Raw genomic sequence first — 24,675 nt, 5'->3', positions numbered from 1 at the left:
ACACTTTTGACACATTTTTTGGACCATTGGCATTTTTATAGCGATCAGTGCTATAAAAATGCATTGATTACTATAAAAATGCCACTGGCAGGGAAGGGGTTAACACTAGGGGGCAGGGAAGGGGTTAAGTATGTTCCCTGGGTGTGTTCTAACTGTAGGGGGTGGGTGGCCTCACTAGGGGAAATGACTGATCGCTGTTCATACATTGTATGAACAGACAGACAATTAGGAATTTCTCCCCTGACAGGACCGGGAGCTGTGTGTTCACACACACAGCTCCCGGTTCTCGCTCTGTGACGACCGCCGGACACGCGTGCAGGAGTCAGGAGCGAGCGGGGGGTGTGCACGCGCCCCTAGTGGCCGCTTCGCCTGCCGACGTAGAGCTACGGGCTCTCGCGCAGGAGAGCCGACCTGCCGCCGTAGAACTGCGGCGGCTGGTCGGCAACCAGTTAATACATAGGATGCATTAAGGTGAAAAAACACAAGGGTTTACAAACCCTTTAAGCTGCCATTCCTGAACATTCTTTTGGACAATATTGCAACATAAGAATATTATTGCTGATGTGAATGTATAATAAATATAAGTACCTGTAATAATAATAATAATGATATTGCAGAGCTGCCTTTTTGTAAAAACCTGACAGGGTCACTTTAAGAACAATAATAACACTATCAAAATATATAGGAAGCCAAAATGTAACTGAATCTGCCCAGGTTTACCAAAAAATACAGATTCACTTTTGGGAGGATTGTAACAAAATTACATAAAAATTGTAATTTTTCAAGAACTGATAACCAGCAACCCACAGTAAGGCTTCTTTCACACTATGGATTGTATGTCCGTTTTATAATATCCGTATTACACCTATTAACGGACGTTTATTAACGGATTTAATAACGGATACATACGGATAAATATTTTACCATTCTTCCGTTATTGAAAACGGATAATGTTTATCCGTATATATCCGTATACATCCGTTATATCATTCCTTTCTAACGTCCGTTAATAAAAAACATTTCACCCTTTCTTGAAGTCCAGCTCCAGAAGTCGTATGGATATTCAGGGGAACCCCGCTGTCAATTTAAAACAAAAATGACGTGCGGTTCCCGGTAAATATCCATAACCAGACCCTTCAGGTCTGGTATGGATATTCAGGGGAACCCCGCCGTCAATTTAAAACAAAAATGACGTGCGGTTCCCCCTAAATATCCATAACCAGACCCATTATCCGAGCACGTTGACCTGGCCGGCCGCAGAAAAGAGGGGGGGACAGAGTGCGGCCCCCCCTCTCTCCTGAACCGCACCAGGCCACATGCCCTCAACATGGGGAGGATGTCCCCATGTTGATGGGGACAAGGGTCTCATCCCCACAACCCTTGCCCGGTGGTTGTGGGGGTCTGCGGGCGGGAGGTTTATCAGAATCTGGAAGACCCCTTTAACAAAGGGGACCCCCAGATCCTGACCCCCCCCCTGTGTGAAATGGTAATGGGGTACACTGTACCTCTACCATTTCACAAAGGAAGTAAAAAGTATTGTAAAAAAAAACACACTGACACAAAAGAATAAAGTCCTTTATTAAAAAAAAAAACTCCAGCGCTGAAAAATCCACTCGTTCCCGGCTTCCTGCGTTGTCCTGATCCTGCGACGGCTGCGGGTGATCTCCCGCGATGAGAAGATCCAGCGTCGGGTGATCTCCGCTCCGGCGATGTGACGATCCATCCATCCGGCGCAGCAGCATCCCGGACCTCCTCTCACCGCTGGGCACAGCCCAGCGAATGAGCGGCTGAAGCTGTGACATTTCTTATATAGAGGAGGCAGAGCCACCCGTCACGTGACCCTGCCCCCTCTGACGTACCTCTGCTACGTCACTGGGGAAGACCAAGAAGAGGTCCGGGATGCTGCTGCGCCGGATGGATGGATCTTCACATCGCCGGAGCGGAGATCACCCGACGCTGGATCTTCTCATCGCGGGAGATCACCCGCACCCGTCGCAGGATCAGGACAACGCAGGAAGCCGGGAACGAGTGGATTTTTCAGCGCTGGAGTTTTTTTTTTTTTTTTTTAATAAAGGACTTTATTCTTTTGTGTCAGTGTGTTTTTTTTACAATACTTTTTACTTCCTTCGTGAAATGGTAGAGGTACAGTGTACCCCATTACCATTTCACACAGGGGGGGGGGGGTCAGGATCTGGGGGTCCCCTTTGTTAAAGGGGTCTTCCAGATTCTGATAAACCTCCCGCCCGCAGACCCCCACAACCACCGGGCAAGGGTTGTGGGGATGAGACCCTTGTCCCCATCAACATGGGGACATCCTCCCCATGTTGAGGGCATGTGGCCTGGTGCGGTTCAGGAGAGAGGGGGGGCCGCACTCTGTCCCCCCCTCTTTTCTGCGGCCGGCCAGGTCAACGTGCTCGGATAATGGGTCTGGTTATGGATATTTACCGGGAACCGCACGTCATTTTTGTTTTAAATTGACAGCGGGGTTCCCCTGAATATCCATGCTCAGTAAAATTAACGTCTGTTAACATAACGGACATTTACGGAGACATTTACTAATGTCCATGTGCCATAGACTTCAATGTTAAAATATAACGGACGTTAATATATCCGTTACTTGCAACGGACAAAAAATTGACAAAAAATAGTGCAAGACCCGTCACATATTCCGTTATAACTAACGTCCGTATGTTATAACGGACTATTACGGATCTTTACGGAACATAAAAAAATCCCATAGACTTTAATGATATTTTATAAAGGACGTATAACTTCCGTTTTTTAACATTATCTGACGGATTTTAAAACGGATTATTAAAACGGATTTATTTTGTAGTGTGAAAAGGGCCTAAGTGTGTAACCTGCAGAACGGTCTGTAAGCAAAAAATAAAGAAAAACACAAAGAAACAAATAATAAAAGGCTATTCTGTATATTTCTGGTTTACTAATGACTGTATTGTGTTAGTGTGACACACAGGAGAGCCTAGTAAGAAAAGGGTTATTGTGTTCAGTTCATGCACAACGCTCTGTCTGGGTGTAACTAGGACAGGAAGAAGAAGTGTGATTGTGAGATGTCTCTGCTGACAGATGACTTATTTTCCATGACTGATAAAGACACCAAAAACCTTTTATCTACTTGTATTTGTTTCCCTCTCACTGCCCACTGAGTTTAAATCCCATTGGGTAGGCCCTCACATACACTTTTTTTTTTAAGGAAACTTTAGGAAAATCTAAAGCCTCGTACACACGATCAGTCCATCCAACGAGAACGGTCTGAAGGACCGTTGTCATCGGTTAACCGATGAAGCTGACTGATGGTCCGTCGCGCCCACACACCATCGGTTAAATAACCAATCATGTCAGAACGCGGTGACGTAAAACACAACGACGTGCTGAAAAAAACTTTCAATGCTTCCAAGCATGCGTCGACTTGATTCTGAGCATGCGTGGATTTTTAACCGATGGTCGTGCCTACTAACGATCGGTTTTGACCTATCGTTTAGGAATCAATCGGTTAAATTTAAAGCAAGTTGGCTTTTTTTAACCGATGGTTAAATAACCTATGGGGCCCTCACACGATCGGTTTTGACCGATGAAAATGGTCCATCAGACCGTTGTCCTCTGTTTAACCTATCGTGTGTATGAGGCCTAACACTGCCTATACATGTTACAACACAATTATTTGATATAATGCCGCGTACACACGACCGTTTTTCATGAGGAGAAAAATTAAATTTTTTTAATTGGTCATTAAAAACGATCGTGTGTGGGCTCCAGAGCATTTTTCGCGACGTGAAAAATGGGCATTAAAAATTTAGAACACAGTCGTGTGTAGGCTTTAACGACGGCAAAAAAACATGCATGCTCAGAAGCAAGTTATGAGACAGGAGTACTCGTTCTGGTAAAACTAGCGTTCGTAATGGAGATAGCACATTCGTCACGCTGTAACAGACTGAAAAGCACGAAGACTGAAAAGCACGAATCGTCTCTCACCAAACTTTTACTAACACGAAATCAGAAAAAGCAGCCCCAAGAGTGGCGCCATGCGAATGGAACTTCCCCTTTATAGTGCCTTCCCCTTTACGAGTTGTACGTCACTGCGCTTTGCTCGAGTATTTTTTTTTCACGATCATGTGTATGGAAGGCAGGCTTGACAAGAATCACGTTGAGAAAAACTTCGTTTTTTTCCATGACATTAAAAACGGTCGTGTGTACGCGGCATTACAATCTTATCTTTGATAGAGCAAAAGCTCTTAAGGGGCAATGCAGAACAATCCTGGGAGGAAAAACCTATTGAATTTCACCACATTGATCTTTTTCTTTGTTGCATCAAACAATTGTAACAAGTTATTTTTAAAAGATTAAATCTAAAGCCTCGTACACACAATCGGCTTTTCCGACCGGAATTGTGTGATGACAGGCTGTTGTCGGAAAATCTGACCGTTTGTACGCTCCATTGGACAATTGTTGTCGGATTTTCCGCAAACAAATGTTGGATAGCATGCTTTAAAATTTTCCGACAACAAATGTGTGTTGTTGGATTATCCTATCGCGTGTACAGAAGTCCATCGGACAAAACTCCAAAGTACAAACACGCATGCTCAAAAGCAGTGCTCACCATAACACAAGGGTGGCGCCAAAGAGCTAAAAAAAACACATCGTTTTGTGTTTGTTGGCCTACAATTATGTGCCTTTTGTATGCAAGACAAATTCTAGGCCAACGCCCATCGGATAAAAGTCCTAAGCTTTGTCCGCGGAAAATCCGATCGTGCTTTAGATTGGCATTATTGGGTTAATGGCCAACAAAACTGGTGTGTAGCCAGAATGAGAACTGTTTATCCTCAGCCACTATCTACAAGTTCTGAGGTTCCAGCTGTCAATTTCCCAGGTGGGTCTGGTCTGGTGTTGGTGACTGTAAAGCAATACGGGCAGATTTTAATACTGACACATGAGGCCGTACATTTCTCTTTCCACTGCCGGGTCTTCTTCTAGCAGGGAATTAAATGCACCATTATACTTGGATGAATGAGCAGTGACTGACAACGTTTCAGATGAATACTGGCACTGCGTCTCCTGGTACCCGAGAAGTCAGATGGTGGAGAAAAGGAAGGGCCTTTTACTTACTTTATCCAAGTCTTCAACATTTAATTGAGCTTGTGTATGTACAGTGGATATAAAGGGGCAGATCCACAGAGATCTGCACCCGCGCAGCGTATAAGAGATACGCTACGCCGCCGTACCTTACCTCGCTTAAATTCGAATCCTTAAAGATTTTGCGCCGTAAGTTACGGCGGCGTAGTCTATCTCTGGCGGCGTAAGGGTGTGGAATTTAAATCGGCGATTAGGGGGCGTGTTTCATTTAAATGAAGCGCGTTCCCGCGCCGAATGAACTGTGCATGCGCCTTCCCTAAATTTCCCGCTGTGCATTGCGCTAAATGACGTCGCTTTTTAACATAGACGTGAATTACGTCCATCACGATTCACAGACGACTTACGCAAAAAAAAAAAACATTTTCAAATTAAACGCGGGAACGGCAGCCATACTTAACATGGAAAGTCTAACTATATGCCGCAAAACACCAGCTTTAACTATACGCCGGAAATAGCCGACTAGAGACGACGTAAAAGAATGCGACGGCCGCGCGTACGTTCGTGGATCGTCGGAAATAGCTAATTTGCATACTCGACGCGGAAAACGATGCAAACTCCACCCAGCGGACGCCGAAGTATTGCATCTAAGATCCGAAGGCGTACAAAGCCGTACGCCTGTCGGATCTAACCCAGATGCCGTTGTATCTTGGTTTGAGGATTCAAACTAAAGATATGACGCGGGAAACTTGAAATCAGTGAAAGTCACAAGCTTTATAAAGGGCAGGGATGCCTGAAATGCCAATGTAACGTTTGCTGGCAGATGTATGGACAATAAACTGAGCTCTCCTCTTCTGGTGGTCATCTGTGACACGCCTCGTTGTGTACACAGACTCATAAACCACATATATATAGTTTATGAGTCTGTGCATGCAACAAGGTGTGTCACTGATGTTTATAGTGTACACATATACAGTACTGTGCAGAAGTTTTAGGCAGCTGTGAAAAATGTGCATGCTGAAAAACACACAAACGACCGACTCCCGATCAGCCAATGGCAGAGAGCGCTGGTTGGAGTGTTCTGGCAGGGGAGATCTCTGAACTAACCTTGCATGGTAAGTACAGCGGCTCTGACTGTGCAACTGGACTGCAGAAAAAAAAAAAACTGTATTGTGTGCCCGGCTTTAGTGTGATGGGGTGCTATTAAAATGAATGGCACCACAACTTACTGCACTTTTTTGTGTGTTTTGCCTGTAATGTCAGTAATTCTATACTTCATCAGCGGCCTCGATGACGGAGCTGGTTGTGTGCAGCGGGCAGAAGCACAGACTGGAGCTGTCCGCAGGGAGGGATGGGAACACTGACAAATGTCACGTTTTATGTCTTTATGTTTCATCTTGTAGAGTTGCACGCAATGTGATCAGAAAGTCGTCTTACTGCTGGATGAGAGACTCTCTCTTTATAACCTGACAGTCAGAAGACTCCCAGCAGAAATCACCACCATGTCTTCTCTTCCACTGGAGACTTTAAACATTAAAGACAATCCAGAGAAGAAACAAAGTCGGGTCTGGATCATGGAATAAGGTGATTAAAGGGGTGGTTCCACCTAAAACTCATTTCTAACAATATATTCGTAAGACCCGTTACACTGCGGGTAGGCTGGCTTCTTTTTTTTTTTCCCCGTACATACCGAGATCTCGGGGGTCTCGTCCCTAGGCGGTGGGCGTTCCTATTTGATTGACGTTCCTCGGACGGGCGCATACGTGACGTCACGACTTTCCGAAAGAAGCCGAACGTCGCCGCGCAGGCGCCGTATAGAGTCGCTGCACGATTCTGGTCAAAATGAGAATCACGATTCTTTTGCTTAGACTAAAGATCACGATTCTCACACGATTCGCAAAAAATAAAAAATTATGCCAGAACCCCCCCCCCCCCCCCCCACAAAAAAAATAAAAATGCTAAATAAACCTGTGATTTATCTGAAAAATATGAATATATAAAAAAAGAGACCAGTGATATGTCTATAATGTTAAAGATCATATAACTCCTATGAAAAAAGCAGAATCAAACTTTGATTCTGCTTTTTTTTCATAGGAGCTATATGGTCTTTAACATTATAGACATATCACTGGTCTCTTTTTTTATAGATCAGAAGCAGTACTGCCAGCAACCATTGGGTGGCGCATGGATACACACAGTTGTACAGAACGGTGAGAAGGATGAATACATCACAAGCAGTACCGCCGGGAACCACTGGGTGGCGCATGGATACAAACTACTGCAGGCTGCTGACGTCGGTTTTGATACCGGCGGCTTTTGCGTTCCATGCTGGTTACGTGGAACCAGCCGTGAAAACAGAAGAATCGCCGGTCATCCCGCGGGGAGATCGCGGGCGGGGAGAATAGAAATCGCGATTCTCTCCGCGATTAATCGTGCAGCTCTAGTCTCTATACAGAACTGCACCAGATTCTGCATTCTCCAGGTTTAGTAAATTAACACCCATGTCTCTTCTCTCTTCTGCAAAAAAGACACACTTACCTGCCTGCTTGCAGTCTCATATTTAATGAACGTTTTACCATGCATGTGCAGCCCTGAGTGAATTCCCAGCACACTATGGCTGTGCCAGAAACCTGACCCCAGTGTGCATCCATCATTCTCTGCAGGCCAATCAAGAAGCTGAAAACCAAGTACCCAGGAGTAGCCTGGGGAGAAGATGACAGCAGATGGCGAGGAATGCAACTGTCGCATCGCTGGAAGGTATTTTCTGCAGTTTAGTTCTGCTTTAAAGCGGTAGTAAACCTCTGGCTTTTTTTTTTTTTTTTAAACCTGCAAGGTCTTCCTTCCGAGTTTGCGGACTCTGGCTTTGTGAGTGGCCGGAGCCACGATGACATCACTCCCGTGCATGCGCGTGGGAGCCAATATTAACAGCACAGGACTCTGAAGGAACGGCCCGGGTATGCCGCTCCTTTAGAGCGCATGCGCCAGTGACGTCACCGGCTGCATCTACAGTAAATATCTCCTGAACGGTGCATGTTTAGGAGATATTTACAGTACCTATGGTTAAGCCTTATTATAGGCTTGCTTACCTATAGGTAAAATTCATGCGTGGTAGTTTACTACCACTTTAAGTATAGTATGACTTCATCAATGCCTGGACTCAAAGTGCTCTGGCAATATTTATAGATCATGCATAAGATATTAGCATCAGCAGGTACTGCAGCATGAAGCCAACGCATTGGCTTTTTTATATTACTGAACTATAAAGTGCAGACAATCCTCACACTCCAAATGAATGCCTGATAATTCTTAGCTTTGTACTATCTGGTAGCATAAATAGAGTAGAAAACACCTGTAGTAATTCCCCCAAGGTGGTGAGTGGCCGGTGCACTGGCTTGTAGCGTCCTCCTAGCACCTGAGCAAACATGTAGATGAAAGAAAGCTGGCAGCTGGATCTTCCGCAATGAATGAGTTTATTAATCCAGGTGTGGTACAGAATAATACAGGGCTTTGATTAAGGCTACACGCCGAAAACGCATAAGCCCTGTATTAATTTGTACCACACCTGGATTAATAAACTACTTTATTGCGGAAGGTCGAGCTGCCGATTTTCTTTCATCTACTTTCTGGTAGCATGCCTGCTCGTTTTTCCCCCATTCAGTCTATTGGACCCCCACAATGACAGGTTGCTTTATTAGTCAAAGGGAATATATGGAAAAGAGGAGGGGGGTGCGAATTAAAATAGTATATTCAAGCCGTCAAAATCTCTTTAAAAGCAAAGTTCCACCCAAAAATGAAACTTCCGCTTTAAGGGAAGGTGACCCCCTGACATGCCACGTTTGGCATGTCACTTTTTTGGGGGGGTGGATACCCTCTTGGGATTCAGCTCCCACTTACTCCCTGGGCGCCGGATGGAAGGTCGCCCCCCCCCCCCTTTTTCTCGGGAAACATCTGGGACACGTCACAGGTCCCAGATGATTGCTTGGCCAATCACGGTGCGCAGCGTGCCCACAGTAGTGGTACCAGGGAGAGGAGGGGGAGACGATCGGGGTTTCGAACCCCCCCCCATTGCTAGACCCTGGGACAGATGAGTGTCCGATTATTAAAAGTCAGCAGCTGCAGTATTTGTAGCTGTTGACTTTTGAATTTTTATTTTAGTAGGAACTCCGGTTTAAGTGTATGTACATAAAAATTTTGGCCCAAATTCTCAAAGGGGATACGACGGCGTATCTCCAGATACGCCGTCGTATCTCTGAGTCTGAGCCATCGTATCTATGCGCCTGATTCTTAGAATCAGTTACGCATAGATTAGTATTAGATCCGACCAGCGTAAGTCTCTTACGCCGTCGGATCTTAACTGCATATTTACGCTGGCCGCTAGGGGCGCGTATGCTGATTTACGCATAGAAATATGTAAATCAGCTAGATACGCGAATTGACGAACGTACGCCCGGCCGACGCAGTACAGATACGCCATTTATGTTAGGCTTTTCCCGGCGTAAAGTTACCCCTGCTATATGAGGCGTACATGCGGCGTACCAATGTTAAGTATGGGCGTCGTTCCCGCGTCTAATTTTGAAAATTTTACGTCGTTTGAGTAAGTCGTCCGTGAATGGGGCTGGACGTAATTTACGTTCACGTTGAAACCAATACGTCCTTGCGGCGTACTTTGGAGCAATGCACACTGGGATATGTCCTCGGACGGCGCATGCGACGTTCGTAAAAAGCGTAATTTACGTGGGGTCACATAACATTTACATAACACACGCCCACATCTTCCACACTTGAATTAGGCGGGCTTACGCCGGCCTATTTATGCTACGCCGCCGCAACTTACGGAGCAAGTGCTTTGAGAATACTGCACTTGCCCGTCTAAGTTGCGGAGGCGTAACGTAAATAGGATACGTTACGCCCGCACAAAGATGCGCGCTCCTACGAGAATCTGGCCCTTTAGGTTTGGATACATTTTTTGCTGGCGGTGACCCACCCACCAAGGAGATATCCTTTCACTTCTGGTTCCAGAGACCACAACAGGAAGTAGGAGGAAACCTCTACAAAGTTAGAGGATATCCAGGACAGTTGCTCCCGTGGAAGATTTCCTCTTACTGCCGGTTCCTGGGACAACTCTAGCATTTTGGATTTCCTATAACTTTTTTTTTTGTTGGTGGAGAATGTGGGCATCGATCCCATTCCTATCACTTTTTGCACCTGAGCCAATGGCCACCAGGATCAGGAGTGAGGGTGAATCTCCCTGGAGCTAGCAAAGAAAACCTGACAGAGTTTTTACTCACACTTTCAATACAAAGAACATACCTGCTCATCAATCTTCCTCTGCAGCTGAACCACCTTGTTCTCCATGCCCACGCTCAGCTTCTTAAAGTGCTCGGCCGTCCTGGCCTCAATCTTCAGCTTTTTAAGCTCCCGCCGTGCCATCATGCGGCGGAAATAACACTGGATGACAATGGCGGCACAGCGGAACTTGACAAACTGTTTGCGGACCATCCACCCTCGTAGGTTCTTCTGAATGATCGTAACCTTGTGCTGTTGCAGGAGCTGAAAACAACAAATGGAGGTCAGCTATACAGCGCTGTATTATGGCCTAGGCCGACAAGGCCTAGGGCAGCACTTTGTGGGGGGGGCGGCGGAAAATCCCACCCTGTCCTGATCCAACCCTGTCCCTATGTCCTCATCCCACCCTGTCCTTCTGTCCTCATCCCACTGCGTCCCTCTGTCCTCATCCCACTGCGTCCCTCTGTTCTCATTCCACTGCGTCCCTCTGTCCTCATCCCACCCTGTCCCTCTGTCCTCATCCCACCCTGTCCCCCTGTTTTCATCCCACCCTGTCCCCCTGTTCTCATCCAGCAGTGTCCCCCTGTTCTCATCCCACCCTGTCCCCCTGTTCTCATCCCACCCTGTCCCCCTGTTCTCATCCCACCCTGTCCTTCTGTCCTCATCCCACTGCGTCCCTCTGTCCTCATCCCACTGCGTCCCTCTCTCCTCCTCCTATGAAAATGACAGGGCGGGTCTTAAAAAGAAAGGGGTGTAGTCTTGACAGGAAGGGGTGCGTCATATATAAATTAGGGGGTGCACGAGTTTCGTCAGGCCTAGGGCAGCACAAAACCTAAATACACCACTGCAGCTATATACTAAAACATTCCAAAAGTGATTTGAATACAGTCATACATTCCAAAAGTGAATCCATCCACCGCTTTACATTTTCAAAAGGAAAAAGGGTTCCTTCACAGCAACAGGACACATGGGATATCAGCTGTAGGCAAACCGATTACCTGGCCCTACCTCCCACCAAATTCGACACTCGGCCACCACATCCCAAAGCATGAAAGTGCTTGAACCTCCCTACCACTATCTTTGACCAGACTGAAAAAAAAAACGAGGATTCCCCCAACGACATGAGCAAGCTGGATGAAGGAATCCTTACTATTGTGCCATCGTATTCTGACAAAATGTTATAAATGATGGTCCCCCTGGCTTGCTGTTAATCTCGTTTTCTAATATTATTATTTGTGTTACTATTAATTTTCATGTGTTCTTACGACGTTTTTTTTTTTTTTTAATGTCATTAACCACTTAACATCTTTCTGAAGCTTCCCTCCAACCACTTTGCATATTATTTTATATATACTGTGATTCTGTACTTGCCAAAAATGCTGCAGAAATCTCCCTCCACTAAGTCTTGCTGCATCCATTTTAACTGTGGGCAGCTGAAGCTGCTGCCTGGTCACTTCCTGGATTTAGACAGACACACAGAGGCACACCTCCAGCTCTGCAGCTCTCATTGCCCATCTCATGACTCACCCCCTCCCTTCCTTGCAAACTCTCACTAGAGTGAAAGAGAGATCTGTGCATGATGTCTAGACTAATGACCAGACAAAAAACAATGGGCTGTATAAGGTATTTACGTGCAGAAAAAAAATGTTTTACTATCCATAGTTAGAACAACAAGGGCAGAAGATTTAATAGACTTACTGATGTTATGCTTTAAGCAAATGTGTTAAAATGTAAAATGTTAATATTTTGGGAGGTCATACGTGTCAACTGTCAAGCAATGGAGCTTAAAAGCTTGTGATTCTGTGAAGACCTTAGGGTTTGGCACATTTTATATTCAACCTCCACGCATTTCAATCTTTTTAATCTTTACTTTGTAGTTCTCTTTTAAACAACATTTTTAAAACTGTGGGCAGAAATTTTTGTTTTCCTTATCAGTTTAACCGATCCACCTGGTACAAACCTCACGATAAGCTCTCCGGTCCACCATGCCCCGGGCGTAGGACTGGATGGTGATGGCCGCCCTGCGCATTGTCTGGTACACCCGATAGATGCGAATCATTCGGAATTGTTTCTGGAAGCAAATGGCTGCTTTCGTTTTTCGAATATGCTGAACCAATCTGAGGGAATAAAACAATTTTTCTTGTGGCAAAAACAGTAACAAAGAAAAAACAATCTCCCCTCCCCTCCACGCAATCATTTTCTAGCAAAAAATAAATAGAAAATTTAGATTTGTACATATATGTGAGAAGTGTCAGAATTGGTCCAGAGCTGAAGTGGTTAAGTTAGTGAATCACTTATGCCGCGTACACACAATCGTTTTTTGGCTTGTAAAAAACGAAGTTTTTCAGCCTCTCGAAAAAACGACGTTTTTTCCAACTTCATCATTAAAACGGCCTTGCCCACACACGATCGTTACAAAAAAATGCTCTAGCAAAGCGCGGTGACGTACAACACGTACGGTGACACTATAAAGGGGAAGTTCCATGCGGATGACGCCACCCTTGTGGCTGCTTTAGCTGATTTCCTGTTAGTAAAAGACGATTTGCGCTTTTCTGTCAGTTACAGCGTGATGAATGTGCTTACTCCATTATGAACGGTAGTTTTACCAGAACGAGCGCTCCCGTCTCATAACTTGCTTCTGAGCATGCGCGGGTTTTTCACGTCGTTTAAGCCCACACACAATCATTTTTTACAACCCGAAAAACAACATAGTTTAAAACGTCATTAAAAATGCAGCATGTTGGGAATTTTTTTTTTGTCGTTTTTCAGAACCCGAAAAATTATGTAAAGCCCACACACGATCATTTTAAATGACATTTTTTAAAAACGTTGTTTTTTACAAGCCGAAGAACGATCATGTGTACGCGGCATTAGTGTGGAAATCTTTATTTTTTCCTCTTCTTGGAGATAACAGCTTCTCTGTACATGGAAGAAATCCATACAACGGGGAAAAGAATGATTTGATCCGCTCTCACCACCTGCATCCAGCTCTCACAACACCCCCAGACCTCACCACATGTCCCGGCAGCATCAAGACACTGAAGGACACCAGAGCCCGCCACCCGTCACCGTGATGGGGTAAGGACCGACCGGCAGACAGTGGGTGGGGGGTTGCTGGCTGTGCTAGTGCCGCTGACTTCTAAGGTGAACAGGAAAAACACTACATGTCCCGGCAGCATCAAGACACTGAAGGACACCGGAGCCCGCCATCGTGATGGGGTAAGGACCGACCGGCAGACAGTGGGTGAGGGGTTGCTGGCTGTGCTAGTGCCGCTGACTTCTAAGGTGAAAAAGCAAACACCACAAGCAGGGGTGGACTGACCACCAATGGGGCCCCCGGGCAATAGAAGATTATGGGGCCCCTGGGCTTACAGATGGCCACCATGCCAGGAGGCAGTACAGAGGCGGGGCAGCTAAAATCTCAGGATTTTCACATCAAAAGCATGTCGGTTTTGGACATATCAGGGACAGATGTAAAAAAAACAAAGATTTGTACATACTGTCCCTGGTTTTATTGAGCCTGGCAACCCTGATGGGGCCCCCTAGTGGCATGGGGCCCTCGGGCAGTGCCCACAAGTCCAAACGGTCAGTCCGCCCCTGACCACAAGACAGTGCAGATTTCTGCAGCTATGATCTGGCAGGTATGCAGGTCTGTGGTCATTGTAGTTCCACAAAGAATTAACAGCCACCAGCTGGAAAAGCCAACTCTAGTTGTCTCCACTAATAGAACCGGTCATTACATGCAGAGATCCTATAAAAAAAAAACATATATGAGGGACAGCGAGTTCCACAACATAAACTATAATTCACTGCAGTACAATAGTCTTCCTTCAATAACAGTAATGCCATCTGTAGCTGGCATGGGAAGTGTGTCCTTAATGATCCTTGTAATATCATTCTGGAACACAATGAGAATGCTGTAATGAATAAACATTCTGCTCTGGGATGGTTCTATCAAACTCTATAGGAACCAATAGATTTCTAGCACGAGAGGTTTACAGATGCACATTGTCTCTTGTTTTCAGACAGTGAGAGGGAAAAAAAGCAATTAAAAAGACCTCCACCCGAATCAGCAAGCAGCATGGTAAAGACTTCCTAAAACAGAAGGGCCCGGATTCACAGTCAGCGGCGCACATTTATGCCACCGTACCGTATCTCCTGTACGCTACTCCGACGGAGCGCAGAGAGGCAAGCATGGAATTCACAAAGCACTTCCTCCCAAAACTGCGCTGGGTTTCCAAGGCGTAAGTTGGCGTAAGTGGAAGTGGGCGTGAGCCATGCTAATGAGGCTTGACCCCATGCAAATGATGGGCCGAGCGCCAGATAGATACGTATCACCAACTGCGCATGCGCCGTCCCGTGGACGCATGCTCACAAATACGTCGGAACAACTGCCTAAGATACGCCGGATCACTGCCTACGGCGTGAACGTAACCTACGCCTAGTCATATTCACGTCCAACGTAAACTACGTAAAATACGTCGGCTTGTGTTCCCTGGTGCAGACCTTTGCATGTCTGCTGCTGAGTTACACCTCCTTTATGGGGCTTAACTTTACGCCGGACGTACGACTTGCGCGCACATCGCGTAGCCTGCGTCGGGCGCACGTACGATCTTGAATCTCTGTATCTTCCTCATTTGCATATTTGAATAGAAAATCAATGGGAGCGCCACATGCGTCCATCGTAAATATGCGCCCACTCTACGCCGGCGTAGGCAAGTTACGTTGGTGGAATGAAGCCTGTTTTTAGACGTATCTTAGTCTTGTGGGCCCCGGCGCACAGATACGACGGCGCATATTTGCACTTACGCGGCGTATCTCGAGATACGTCGGCGCAAGTGCTTTGTGAATCCGGGCCAAGGTATTTATGTCTTATCACATCCCAAATATAAGAGGATTGTTCCTAATTTCGGGGCAGTGGGTGGAGTCGTGCAAATCACTGCAATACATCCAATCATCCAGATGCATATATCCAGAACTTCTGATATATAGTACAAACGCAGCCCAAAACCACAGAACCACTTATTCCAACTTGCATACAGCTTCAGGGCTTTTTTATTTTATCCGCGGTGGTGCAAAAACCTGAAACGGAAAAACCATTAAGTGAACAAAAAACGTGCATGTGAAACACACACTAAAAAGTGCACTCAAGGGTGTTCTTTAGTCCACCCCTTCGAAGGGGTAGGACCTCTCCCTAATCCTCCGGGGCACAAGGATCCTGACAGGAACATAGGGTACCAAGGGTCTGCCTATCCAGAAGGCCTGGCAGACTCCATTCTTCTATATCAAGCAAAGCTGACCTTCAATACTAGGTCTAGGGGTTCCCACGAAAAGAGACCCGCAAGGGCAGTAGAAGGAACTCCAAGGCCACACATCCTCCCCCTTGACGTCAGGCCAAGCCGGAAGATTATTTTTAGCACTGGCCGGGCCCTGAGGCCTGGAAGACAAAAATTGCCTGGACTTAGCCAAAAGGCCCAGCCCTATAAGGTACAGTGCAGAAAAAGTTTTAGTGACTGCGACCATGTGCCTGTTCACACAGTGGGGTCCCACACACAAGTGTTACTGAGAGTACCCCGAGGATAAGGTGACCAGATTTTTTAAATGAAAACCAGGGACATATTTTTTTTTTTTTACTAGTAATGGCGGCAATCAGCGACTCTCTGCCCGTCGCCACCGCCGCCCGACTTACAGCCTGTCAAGTCTCACTCTCCGGGCCCCGGCTACTACTGGATGGGGAGTAGAGACAGAGATACGCTTAAACATATCTGAGATAAGACGGCTTGCGCCGTCCTATCTTAGATTGCAATTTTTCGGATGGCCGCTAGGTAGCGCTTCCATTGCGGCCGGCGTAGAATATGTAAATGAGTTTCTACGTCGATTCACGAACGTACGCCCGGCCGCCGCATTCGATTTACGCCGTTTCCGTAAGGCCTTAGGCGGCCTAAAGTTATTCCACCTATTAGGTGGAATAACAATGTTAAAGTATGGCCGCCGTTCCCGCCGCGAGGTTCGAATTTTTTACGTCGTTTGCGTAAGTCGTTCGCGAATCGGAATCAATAGGCCCGTACGGCGTACTTAGCCGCAATGCGCACTGGGAAATATAGGCGCCCAGGGCATGCGCAGTAGGCAAAAATGTCAAAAACGTGAGGCCAAGCCTCATTACCATTAAACACGCCCCCCTCCAACCCATTTGAATTAGGCGCCCTTGCGCCCGCTGCGTTTACACTACGCCGCCCTAAGTAAGGAGGTAAGTGCTTTGAGAATCATGTACTTGCCTCTCTTACTTAAGGTGGCGTAGTGTAAACACGCTAGGCTACGCCGCCGCAAATTAGCCCGCCCCTACCTGAATCTACCTAATTGTCTTTAAAATTGCCCCAGCCCCTGTTCAAATCCAATCTGGGGACAAAACTGGGGACAGACTTGGTCCGGGGACAGTGTCTTCAATCCGTGATTCAAAATCTTTAGCTTTCAATCCTAATCCTGTGAATTTATATTTTAAAAATAAAATCTTAGATTATTGTACACCTTCGTACCTGCGAGCGAGGTGTCCCCGCACGTATCTCTGAATAGTGACGGACGCAATCTTCATCCTCCTGTATTTCAGCCTCTGTAACCAGCCCCGCACCGTCTTCTGGATCATAATGGTGGCCGCACGGAACTTGTCCGCTCGCAGCTTCTCCAGGTAAGCCACTTGCCCGGCGCGGAAGAAGATCTTTGTGCGACCAAACTGGGATTTATCTGGATCCTATAGAAAAGACAACCAAGGGCGAGAATGAGGGAGGCGACCATCGTAAAGAAACCCAGAGATGGGGTCCAGTGTTGTAAACATTCAAAACAACTCAGCTATGCACCCAAACTGAAAGTACAAATAATCAGGAGATTATTTTCTGTAATACCACAATAAAACCTCGTACACACGATCTGATTTTCCCATGGGAAATTGTGACAGGCTGTTGTCGGAAAATCTGACTGTTTGTACGCTCCATCGGACAATTGTTGTCAGATTTTCCGCCAACAAATGTGGGATAGCACACTTTAACTACTTGCCGACCAGCCGCCATCATTTTACGGCGGCAGGTCGGCTCCCCTGCGCGAGAGCCCGTAGCTATACATCGGCTCTCGCGTAGGCCTCCGGCGCCACGCACGCGCCCCCGACTCCCGTGTGCATGCCCGGCGGGCGCACAATTTTTTATATATATTTTTGGGGGATATTTATTATAGCAAAAAGTAATAAATATTGCATTTCTTTTCAAAATTGTCGCTCTATTTTTGTTTATAGCGCAAAAAATAAAAACTGCAGAGGTGATCAAATACCACCAAAAGAAAGCTCTATTTGTGGGAAAAAAAGGACGCCAATTTTGTTTGATAGCCACGTCGCACGACCGCGAAATTGTCAGTTAAATCGATGTAGTGCAGAATCGCAAAAAGGGGCCTGGTCTTTTACCTGCATTTTGGTCCGGGTCTTAAGTGGTTAATACCCCTGTCATGTTTGTTTTTTGTTTTTTCATTTTGTGTCCCTTTGAGAAGATTTTCAGTCACTTCTTGTCCCATGGACACAACAGGAAGTTAAAAATCTCTTGTAAGTGATGGGAAATCCCCTCCTTACACAGACAACGGAAATTCACCTTTATCAGATGCTCTAGAACATTCTTGCAGATGAGCTTTTTATCACTCAGGGAAAGCTCTTTCTTGCTCATAAGAACACGATACCGGTTGAAGAAATCAGGGTAAGTCCACCTGAAAGATAAAAGCAAGGATTAGTTATTATTTAATACATTTAGAGATTGTGAGATTTGTCAGAGAATGAAATTAGGCTGAATAAAATGTGATCACTCAACATGCAACCTAAAACCAATAACAATTTCCACGATCTGTCACTTTCTCCATGCGGAGGAAACTGCTAGAACAGTGAGGATAATTCTGCTGATACCCTACAGCCAGGGCTGGACTGGGACAAAAATTTGGCCCTGGACTTCATACAGACCGGCCCACTTTAATTCAATAAAATGCTGCCCCCCTACATCCATTATTGTATATCATGAGAGGGTGAGAGAGAGGGGAATGAGAGAGAGAGGGAGGGTTGAGGGTTGAGGGAAAGGGGGTGAGTGTAAGAAAAAGAGAGCGAGTGTAAAAGAGAGGAGGTGGGTGTAGAACTGAGGTGTTTTTCAGGCGCTTTTGGGCTAAAAATAGCACCTGTAAAGCACCTGAAAAACGCCTCCGCTGCAGTCCCAGTGTGAAAGCCTGAGTGCTTTCACACTGGGGCGCTGCCAGGGCGTTAAAGTCCTTCAAGCAGCATCTTTGGGGCGGTGGAAGAGCGGCGTACAAACCGCTCCTGCCCATTGAAATGAATGGCCACTGCTGCTGAAGCGCCTGCAAAGCACTTCAGCAGCAGCGATACATGGGCGCATTTAACCTTGAATTCGGCTGCTAGTGGGGGGTTATAAGCGCCTGCTAGACGCCGAATAGTGCAGCTAAAACAAAAGTAAAGTGCTGCTAAAACTAGCAGTGTTTTACCGTCAATGCCCACCCCAGTGTGAAAGCAGCCTAAGAGTTATGGAGTGAATGAGACAGAGGGGGCGGGGGAGATGAGAGACAGAGGGGGGAAGCTGAGAGACAGAGGGAGGGACCTGAGAGACAGAGGGGGGGGGGTCAGAGAGACAGAGGGGGGGTCAGAGAGACAGAGGGGGGGTCAGAGAGACAGAGGGGGGTCTGAGAGATAGAGGGGGGTCTGAGAGATAGAGGGGGGTCTGAGAGATAGAGGGGGGTCTGAGAGATAGAGGGGGGTCTGAGAGATAGAGGAGGGGGCTAAAAGAGGGGGGACTGAGAGACAGAGGGGGGGACTGAGAGACAGGGGGAGGGACCTGAGAGACAGAGGGGGGGTCAGAGAGACAGAGGGGGGGTCAGAGAGACAGAGGGGGGGTCTGAGAGACAGAGGGGGGGTCTGAGAGACAGAGGGGGGGTCTGAGAGACAGAGGGGGGGTCTGAGAGATAGAGGGGGGTCTGAGAGATAGAGGGGGGTCTGAGATAGAGGGGGGGTCTGAGAGATAGAGGAGGGGGCTAAAAGAGGGGGGGACTGAGAGACAGAGGGGGGGACTGAGAGACAGGGGGGGGGGGACTGAGAGACAGGGGGGGGGCCTGAGAGAGTCTCCGTTTAAATTTATTTATTTTTTTAAACGACCCACTGAGCCATCGGCCCACCGGGAAACTCCCTGTAGTCCCAATGGCCAGTCCATCCCTGGTGCCCAGCCTGCGGACACTTATTTTGTGGCCCTCAGAACCCCCAGAGCCAGTAGTCAGTGTTTTCCCTGCCTAGATCCCTTCCACTGTACATTTATAAATGGTGACGTGGTGGGCAGACTTTCCATATAGCAAACTTGATGTAGAGTGATTACAAAAGTACAAGTACAAGGGGGCACACTTTTATAAGCCTGGAGGAAAAGAGATTTAAACCGGAGTTCCAACTAAATATCGTTTTTTTAATAAACGTATTTATAACACTCACGTTTTACGGATTGATCGCCGCTCGATTGCCGATTTCACAAAGTAAGATAACTTATATTCTGCTTTGCTGGCATTTTCCATCTTGCTTGTGGGCATGTGAAGCCCACAAGCACTATCTTCTGGGACACGGTGCAGCTGAGCGACCAGCATGCACCGCCCGTTCTCGCGCATGCGCAGTATGTACAGCTCGCAGCACCATACACGTCAGACATTACCATCACGATGGGTGTCGTATGTGGCCACCCCGTTGTGATGGCAAAGAAGCCCTCGGCGCTGCCCACTTACTCCTGGGAAATGATGACGCACATCTCCCAGAAGCACCAGCGAGCACGGGAGAGCAGGGAAATTATGTCAGGCGCCACAGAGAGGAAGTGGCAGAATACAAAGGACCCCATAGCAACAGTGCTGAAGGGATGAGTGAACAAAAAAAAAATTCCAAAAACTCCAGATGTTTTTGCTGATGCACAATGCTGTTGATTTCTGCAAAGTTGTTTTCTTTCTCGTACATCACGGGACACAGAGCGGCATATTCATTACTATGTGGGTTATATGGAGTACCTTCAGGTGATGGACACTGGCAATCTCAAACAGGAAGTGCCCCTCCCTATATAACCCCCTCCCATAGGAGGAGTACCTCAGTTTTTTCGCCAGTGTCTTAGGTGTTGGTCATGGTTTAGCTTACCTCCACATCCTTGGGATTAAGGTGGGCTAACCGGTTCTGTCCAAAGGCCTCAGTGCTAAAGTGGTCAGCAACCGGACCCCAAACCATTGGGGTGTAGCCCATAATGCTTTCTGTTCAGAGAGCTGGACCCTGGGCCCAGAACTTAGAAACCTTTGGGGGCCTAATGTTTCTGTTGCCAGGGTGCTATATGGGCCCAGGACAGTGGCTCCTTCATAGGAACCCAGGGCCTGAAGGTCTAGACGCCACCCACGGAGATGGGGGAAGATTGGACCTCTTGCTGTGCAAAAGTCCTGCGGCATGGAGCAGGTAAGTATTAGGGGAGCTTGCGGAACTTGGTTCTTAGCAGGTTCCCTACAGGGGGTGCACAGGGGGACAGGCCTGGGTATGCTCTGCATTGGCAAGGAATCACTATGTCTATGACAGAGACAGGATGATTCAATCTTTTTTCCCCAGTAATATGTGACCTCCCTGGTAAGTGTTGCTTAGCTGGGCTGCTGGCGCTAGGTGTGGGATCTCTGTAAGAGGGAGTCTTTTTTCCCCATGCTAAAAGGAGGTCTGTGACCTACCTAAAGGGCTTACCTGCCTGGGTGCCTGCGCTGCTCCGTCCTCCTCCATGGGTGATGGCCCCCGCCGACGGGCGCGCGCGCCCGAGATATAAACGATTTTCGCGCCGTTTCCGTGGTGGGGGCGCGTCCCTGTGGGCGGCGAATCACAAATAAAGGAAGGGGAGGTCCTTCCATTAGCTGCCAAGAGCTCAGTGTCATCCTGAGCTAGAGGAGAGGAGGACACAGAGCGGAGCACGCCGAGGACACCCGGTGGCGAAAGGAAGAATTGCAGTTTTTCTAAGGACTGTCAAACCTACAGATAGGTTTTCTTTTCCTTTTTTCAGCAGATGGCTATTGGCAATACTTAGTGGGAGACAAAGTGGTTTCTTTTCCTCTTCAAAAAAAAAAAAAAAAAAGGAAGGGAAAGAACTGCTGATCTCCCTTCTCAGTTTGGGCGTTAGTCTCTATCGCTCCCAAACCGACAGATCCCCTTAGCTACGTCTGTGGCTGGGTGATAGCAGGTGTGCCTCGGTATTGTACCATGCCTTCTGGGTCAGAGGGTACAAAGGGTGGGGATTCCCCCGCAAAATCCGAGGGCTCAGACACGGCTATGCCGCTGCTCTCCCCACAGGACATATCAGGGCACGCCTTGATGGGACCTGGGGGATCTGGTGCTGGGGCTGATCCAGGTCAGTCCAACCCCGGCTTTGTCACAGAGAGAGTTCTTGCTGTTTCTTTAGGTGAACTAGATAAAAGAATAGCAAAAAGGATAGCTAAAGCTATATCGGGTAGAAAGCAGACTAGGTCTCCGTCACCCGAGCAAGAACCCTCAGACACAGAAATCCTTTCCCTGGGGGAATTGGATAGACTTGACGCTTTGGACCAGGGTGGTTCAGAGATCGAGGATCTGGATACTGAGGGGTCTGGTTCAGCCTCCCAAGGGGAAAGTTTGTGGGTTCAGGCCTTAACGGACATGGTCCATGAGGCATTTAAGTTACCCATACCAGAACCTCAAGTATCGGCGGTTTCAGCTTTAGGCTCTTTAAGAACGCCTCAAAGCAACGCAGTTTTCCCGATCCATCCTCTACTCGAGGAGGTCATGTTTCAGGATTGGATTAAGCCAGATAGAGTCTTTTTACCACCTAAAAAAAAAAAATTCTCTGTTTTATATCCTATGGAGGAGAAATTCTCCAAAAGATGGGCGCCCCCGGCGGTGGACGCAGCCATCTCCTATGTGAACAAATCTTTAACTTGTCCGGTGGAAAACGTACAGGTGTTTAAGGATCCGGTTGATAAACGCTTGGAAACATTACTGAAAGCCTCCTTTACTTCAGCAGGGGCGATGGTTCAGCCCGCTGTGGCTGCTATTGGAATTACCCAAGCATTATCAGATAAGACTAAGCAAATGCTTAAACTTATCCCTGCCCAGCAGGCAGAGGAATTTTCGGATATACCGAGGGCTATACGCTTTACGGTGGATGCTATCAAGGACTCCATCCAGCAGGCATCACGTTTATCCTTATTTCTAATCCATATGAGAAGGCTCTTATGGTTGAAGAGTTGGGAGGCTGAGCCCCCATGCAAAAAGCTCCTGGTAGGGTTTCCCTTCCATGGAGGACGACTCTTCGGAGAAGATCTGGATAGATATATTCAGACTATATCTAGCGGCAAAAGCACTCTCTTGCCAGTCAAGAAGAAAGCCCGAGGGCCCGCGTTTAAGCGCCAGCCCTCCCCGGGACAGGGGCCCTCTAATACCAGACAGTATCGACGGCCTCCTGCAAGATCAGGCTTTAACAATAAGCCACAAGGCCAAGCCACTGGGGGCAAGAAGCAGTGGTACCGCAAGCCGGCGAAGCCAGCCCCCAAGTCGGCCTTATGAAGGGGCGCCCCCACCCACGATGGTGGGGGGAAGGCTACGTCTCTTTGCAGAAGTTTGGGAGGCCAGCATTCCCGACTGCTGGGTACGGTCTTCCGTGGCCACGGGCTACAAACTAGAATTTTCAGAATTCCCTCCTCCTCATTACCAGGAGTCAAGAGTACCAGGCGACCCGGTGAAGGGAGCCGCGTTGATGGCGGCATTGAATCATCTGCTGTGCCAGAAGGTGATAGTAGAAGTACCAGTCCAGGAACAGGGCTTGGGGTTCTACTCCAACCTGTTTATCATCCCAAAGCCCAACGGCGATGTCAGGCCAATTTTGGACTTAAAGGGAGTAAATGCGTACCTAAAGGTCCGCTCATTCCGGATGGAAACTATTCGGTCAGCTGTCGCCGTGCTCCAGAAGGACGACTTCATGGCGTCCATAGACATAAAGGATGCTTACCTTCATGTGCCAATTTTTCAGCCACATCAGGTATTTCTACGCTTCTCGGTGGCTCAGCGTCATTTCCAATTTGTGGCGCTCCCCTTCGGGTTGGCTACGGCCCCCCGGGTATTCACGAAGGTCCTAGCCCCAATCCTAGCCAATCTAAGGACCCAAGGGGTCACGGTCCTGGCTTACCTGGACGACCTCTTGGTCGTAGACCACTCGTTTCCTGGCCTGGAACGAGCAGTCGCCCTCACGGTTCAGTACCTCGAGAGGTTCGGCTGGGTCCTAAATCGAGACAAATCAGCATTTCGGCCCACAAGGCAGCTGGAATATCTCGGCATGAGATTGGATACAGAACAACAGAAGGTGTTCCTACCTCTATTAAAGGTCAAGGCCATCAAAGAGCTAATACAAATAGTTCTGAGCAAGAGAAAGCCAACTGTTCGCCTATGTATGCGGCTACTAGGCAAGATGGTGGCCACCTTCGAGGCGGTACCGTATGCTCAGAGCCACACACGCATCCTGCAGGCAGCCATCCTGTCAGCATGGAGCAAGAGGCCTCAGGCCTTGGAGATTCCTTTGCCACTCTCACCAAGAGTCCGGCAAAGTCTATCTTGGTGGTTAAACCCTCAGAATCTCCTGAAGGGAAAGACGTTCAGTCCTGTGACCTGGAAGATAGTAACCACAGACGCCAGCCTGATCGGCTGGGGAGCAATTTTGGATGGTTGCACTCGCCAGGGCACTTGGGCAGCGGCAGAGAAGCAGTTGCCCATCAATATCTTGGAGCTCAGAGCTGCCCGACTAGCCCTCAGGGCTTGGACGTCCAAACTGCAGGGGTTCCCGGTGAGAATACAATCGGACAATGCCACGGCGGTGGCATACATAAATCACCAAGGGGGAACCAAGAGTCAAGCCGCTCAGAAAGAAGTGAGCTTGATTTTCTTGTGGGCAGAAGCCCATGTGCCCTGCATATCGGCTATATTCATTCCCGGAGTGGACAACCTACAGGCGGACTTCTTAAGTCGCCAGACTCTATTGCCGGGGGAGTGGTCTCTGCATCCACAGGTCTTTCAGACACTCTGCCAGAAGTGGGGAGTGCCGGACGTGGATATCATGGCATCGAGACTAAACAAGAAGCTAGACAGGTTCATGTCCCGCACAAGGGATCCCAGAGCCTGCGGAACCGATGCGTTAGTTTGCCCTTGGCATCAGTTCAAACTTCTTTATGCATTTCCCCCGCTCCAGTTACTACCCCGCCTGCTACGCA

At 47.7% G+C, this 24,675-nt stretch overlaps 1 protein-coding gene across 2 annotated transcripts in view; it reads right to left on the bottom strand.

Annotated features, from left to right (window-relative positions):
- Positions 1 to 24,675, bottom strand: part of MYO5B (myosin VB) — a 414,634-nt gene that overhangs the window by 85,874 nt on the left and 304,085 nt on the right. For both annotated transcript variants that reach the window (XM_040336856.1, XM_040336864.1), the window contains exons 18-21: positions 18,000 to 18,111; positions 16,908 to 17,119; positions 12,335 to 12,491; positions 10,399 to 10,638 (exon numbers count right to left, since the gene is read on the bottom strand). In XM_040336856.1, the coding sequence (XP_040192790.1) occupies positions 10,399 to 10,638; positions 12,335 to 12,491; positions 16,908 to 17,119; positions 18,000 to 18,111 (721 nt within the window). The remainder of the gene's footprint in view (positions 1 to 10,398; positions 10,639 to 12,334; positions 12,492 to 16,907; positions 17,120 to 17,999; positions 18,112 to 24,675) is intronic.

The sequence above is a fragment of the Rana temporaria genome, chromosome 1, assembly GCF_905171775.1.
Source record: "Rana temporaria chromosome 1, aRanTem1.1, whole genome shotgun sequence".
Taxonomy (NCBI): Eukaryota; Metazoa; Chordata; class Amphibia; order Anura; family Ranidae; genus Rana; species Rana temporaria.
Note: the sequence above shows the minus strand (reverse complement) of the source record. Positions and strands in the feature narration are given on the sequence as shown.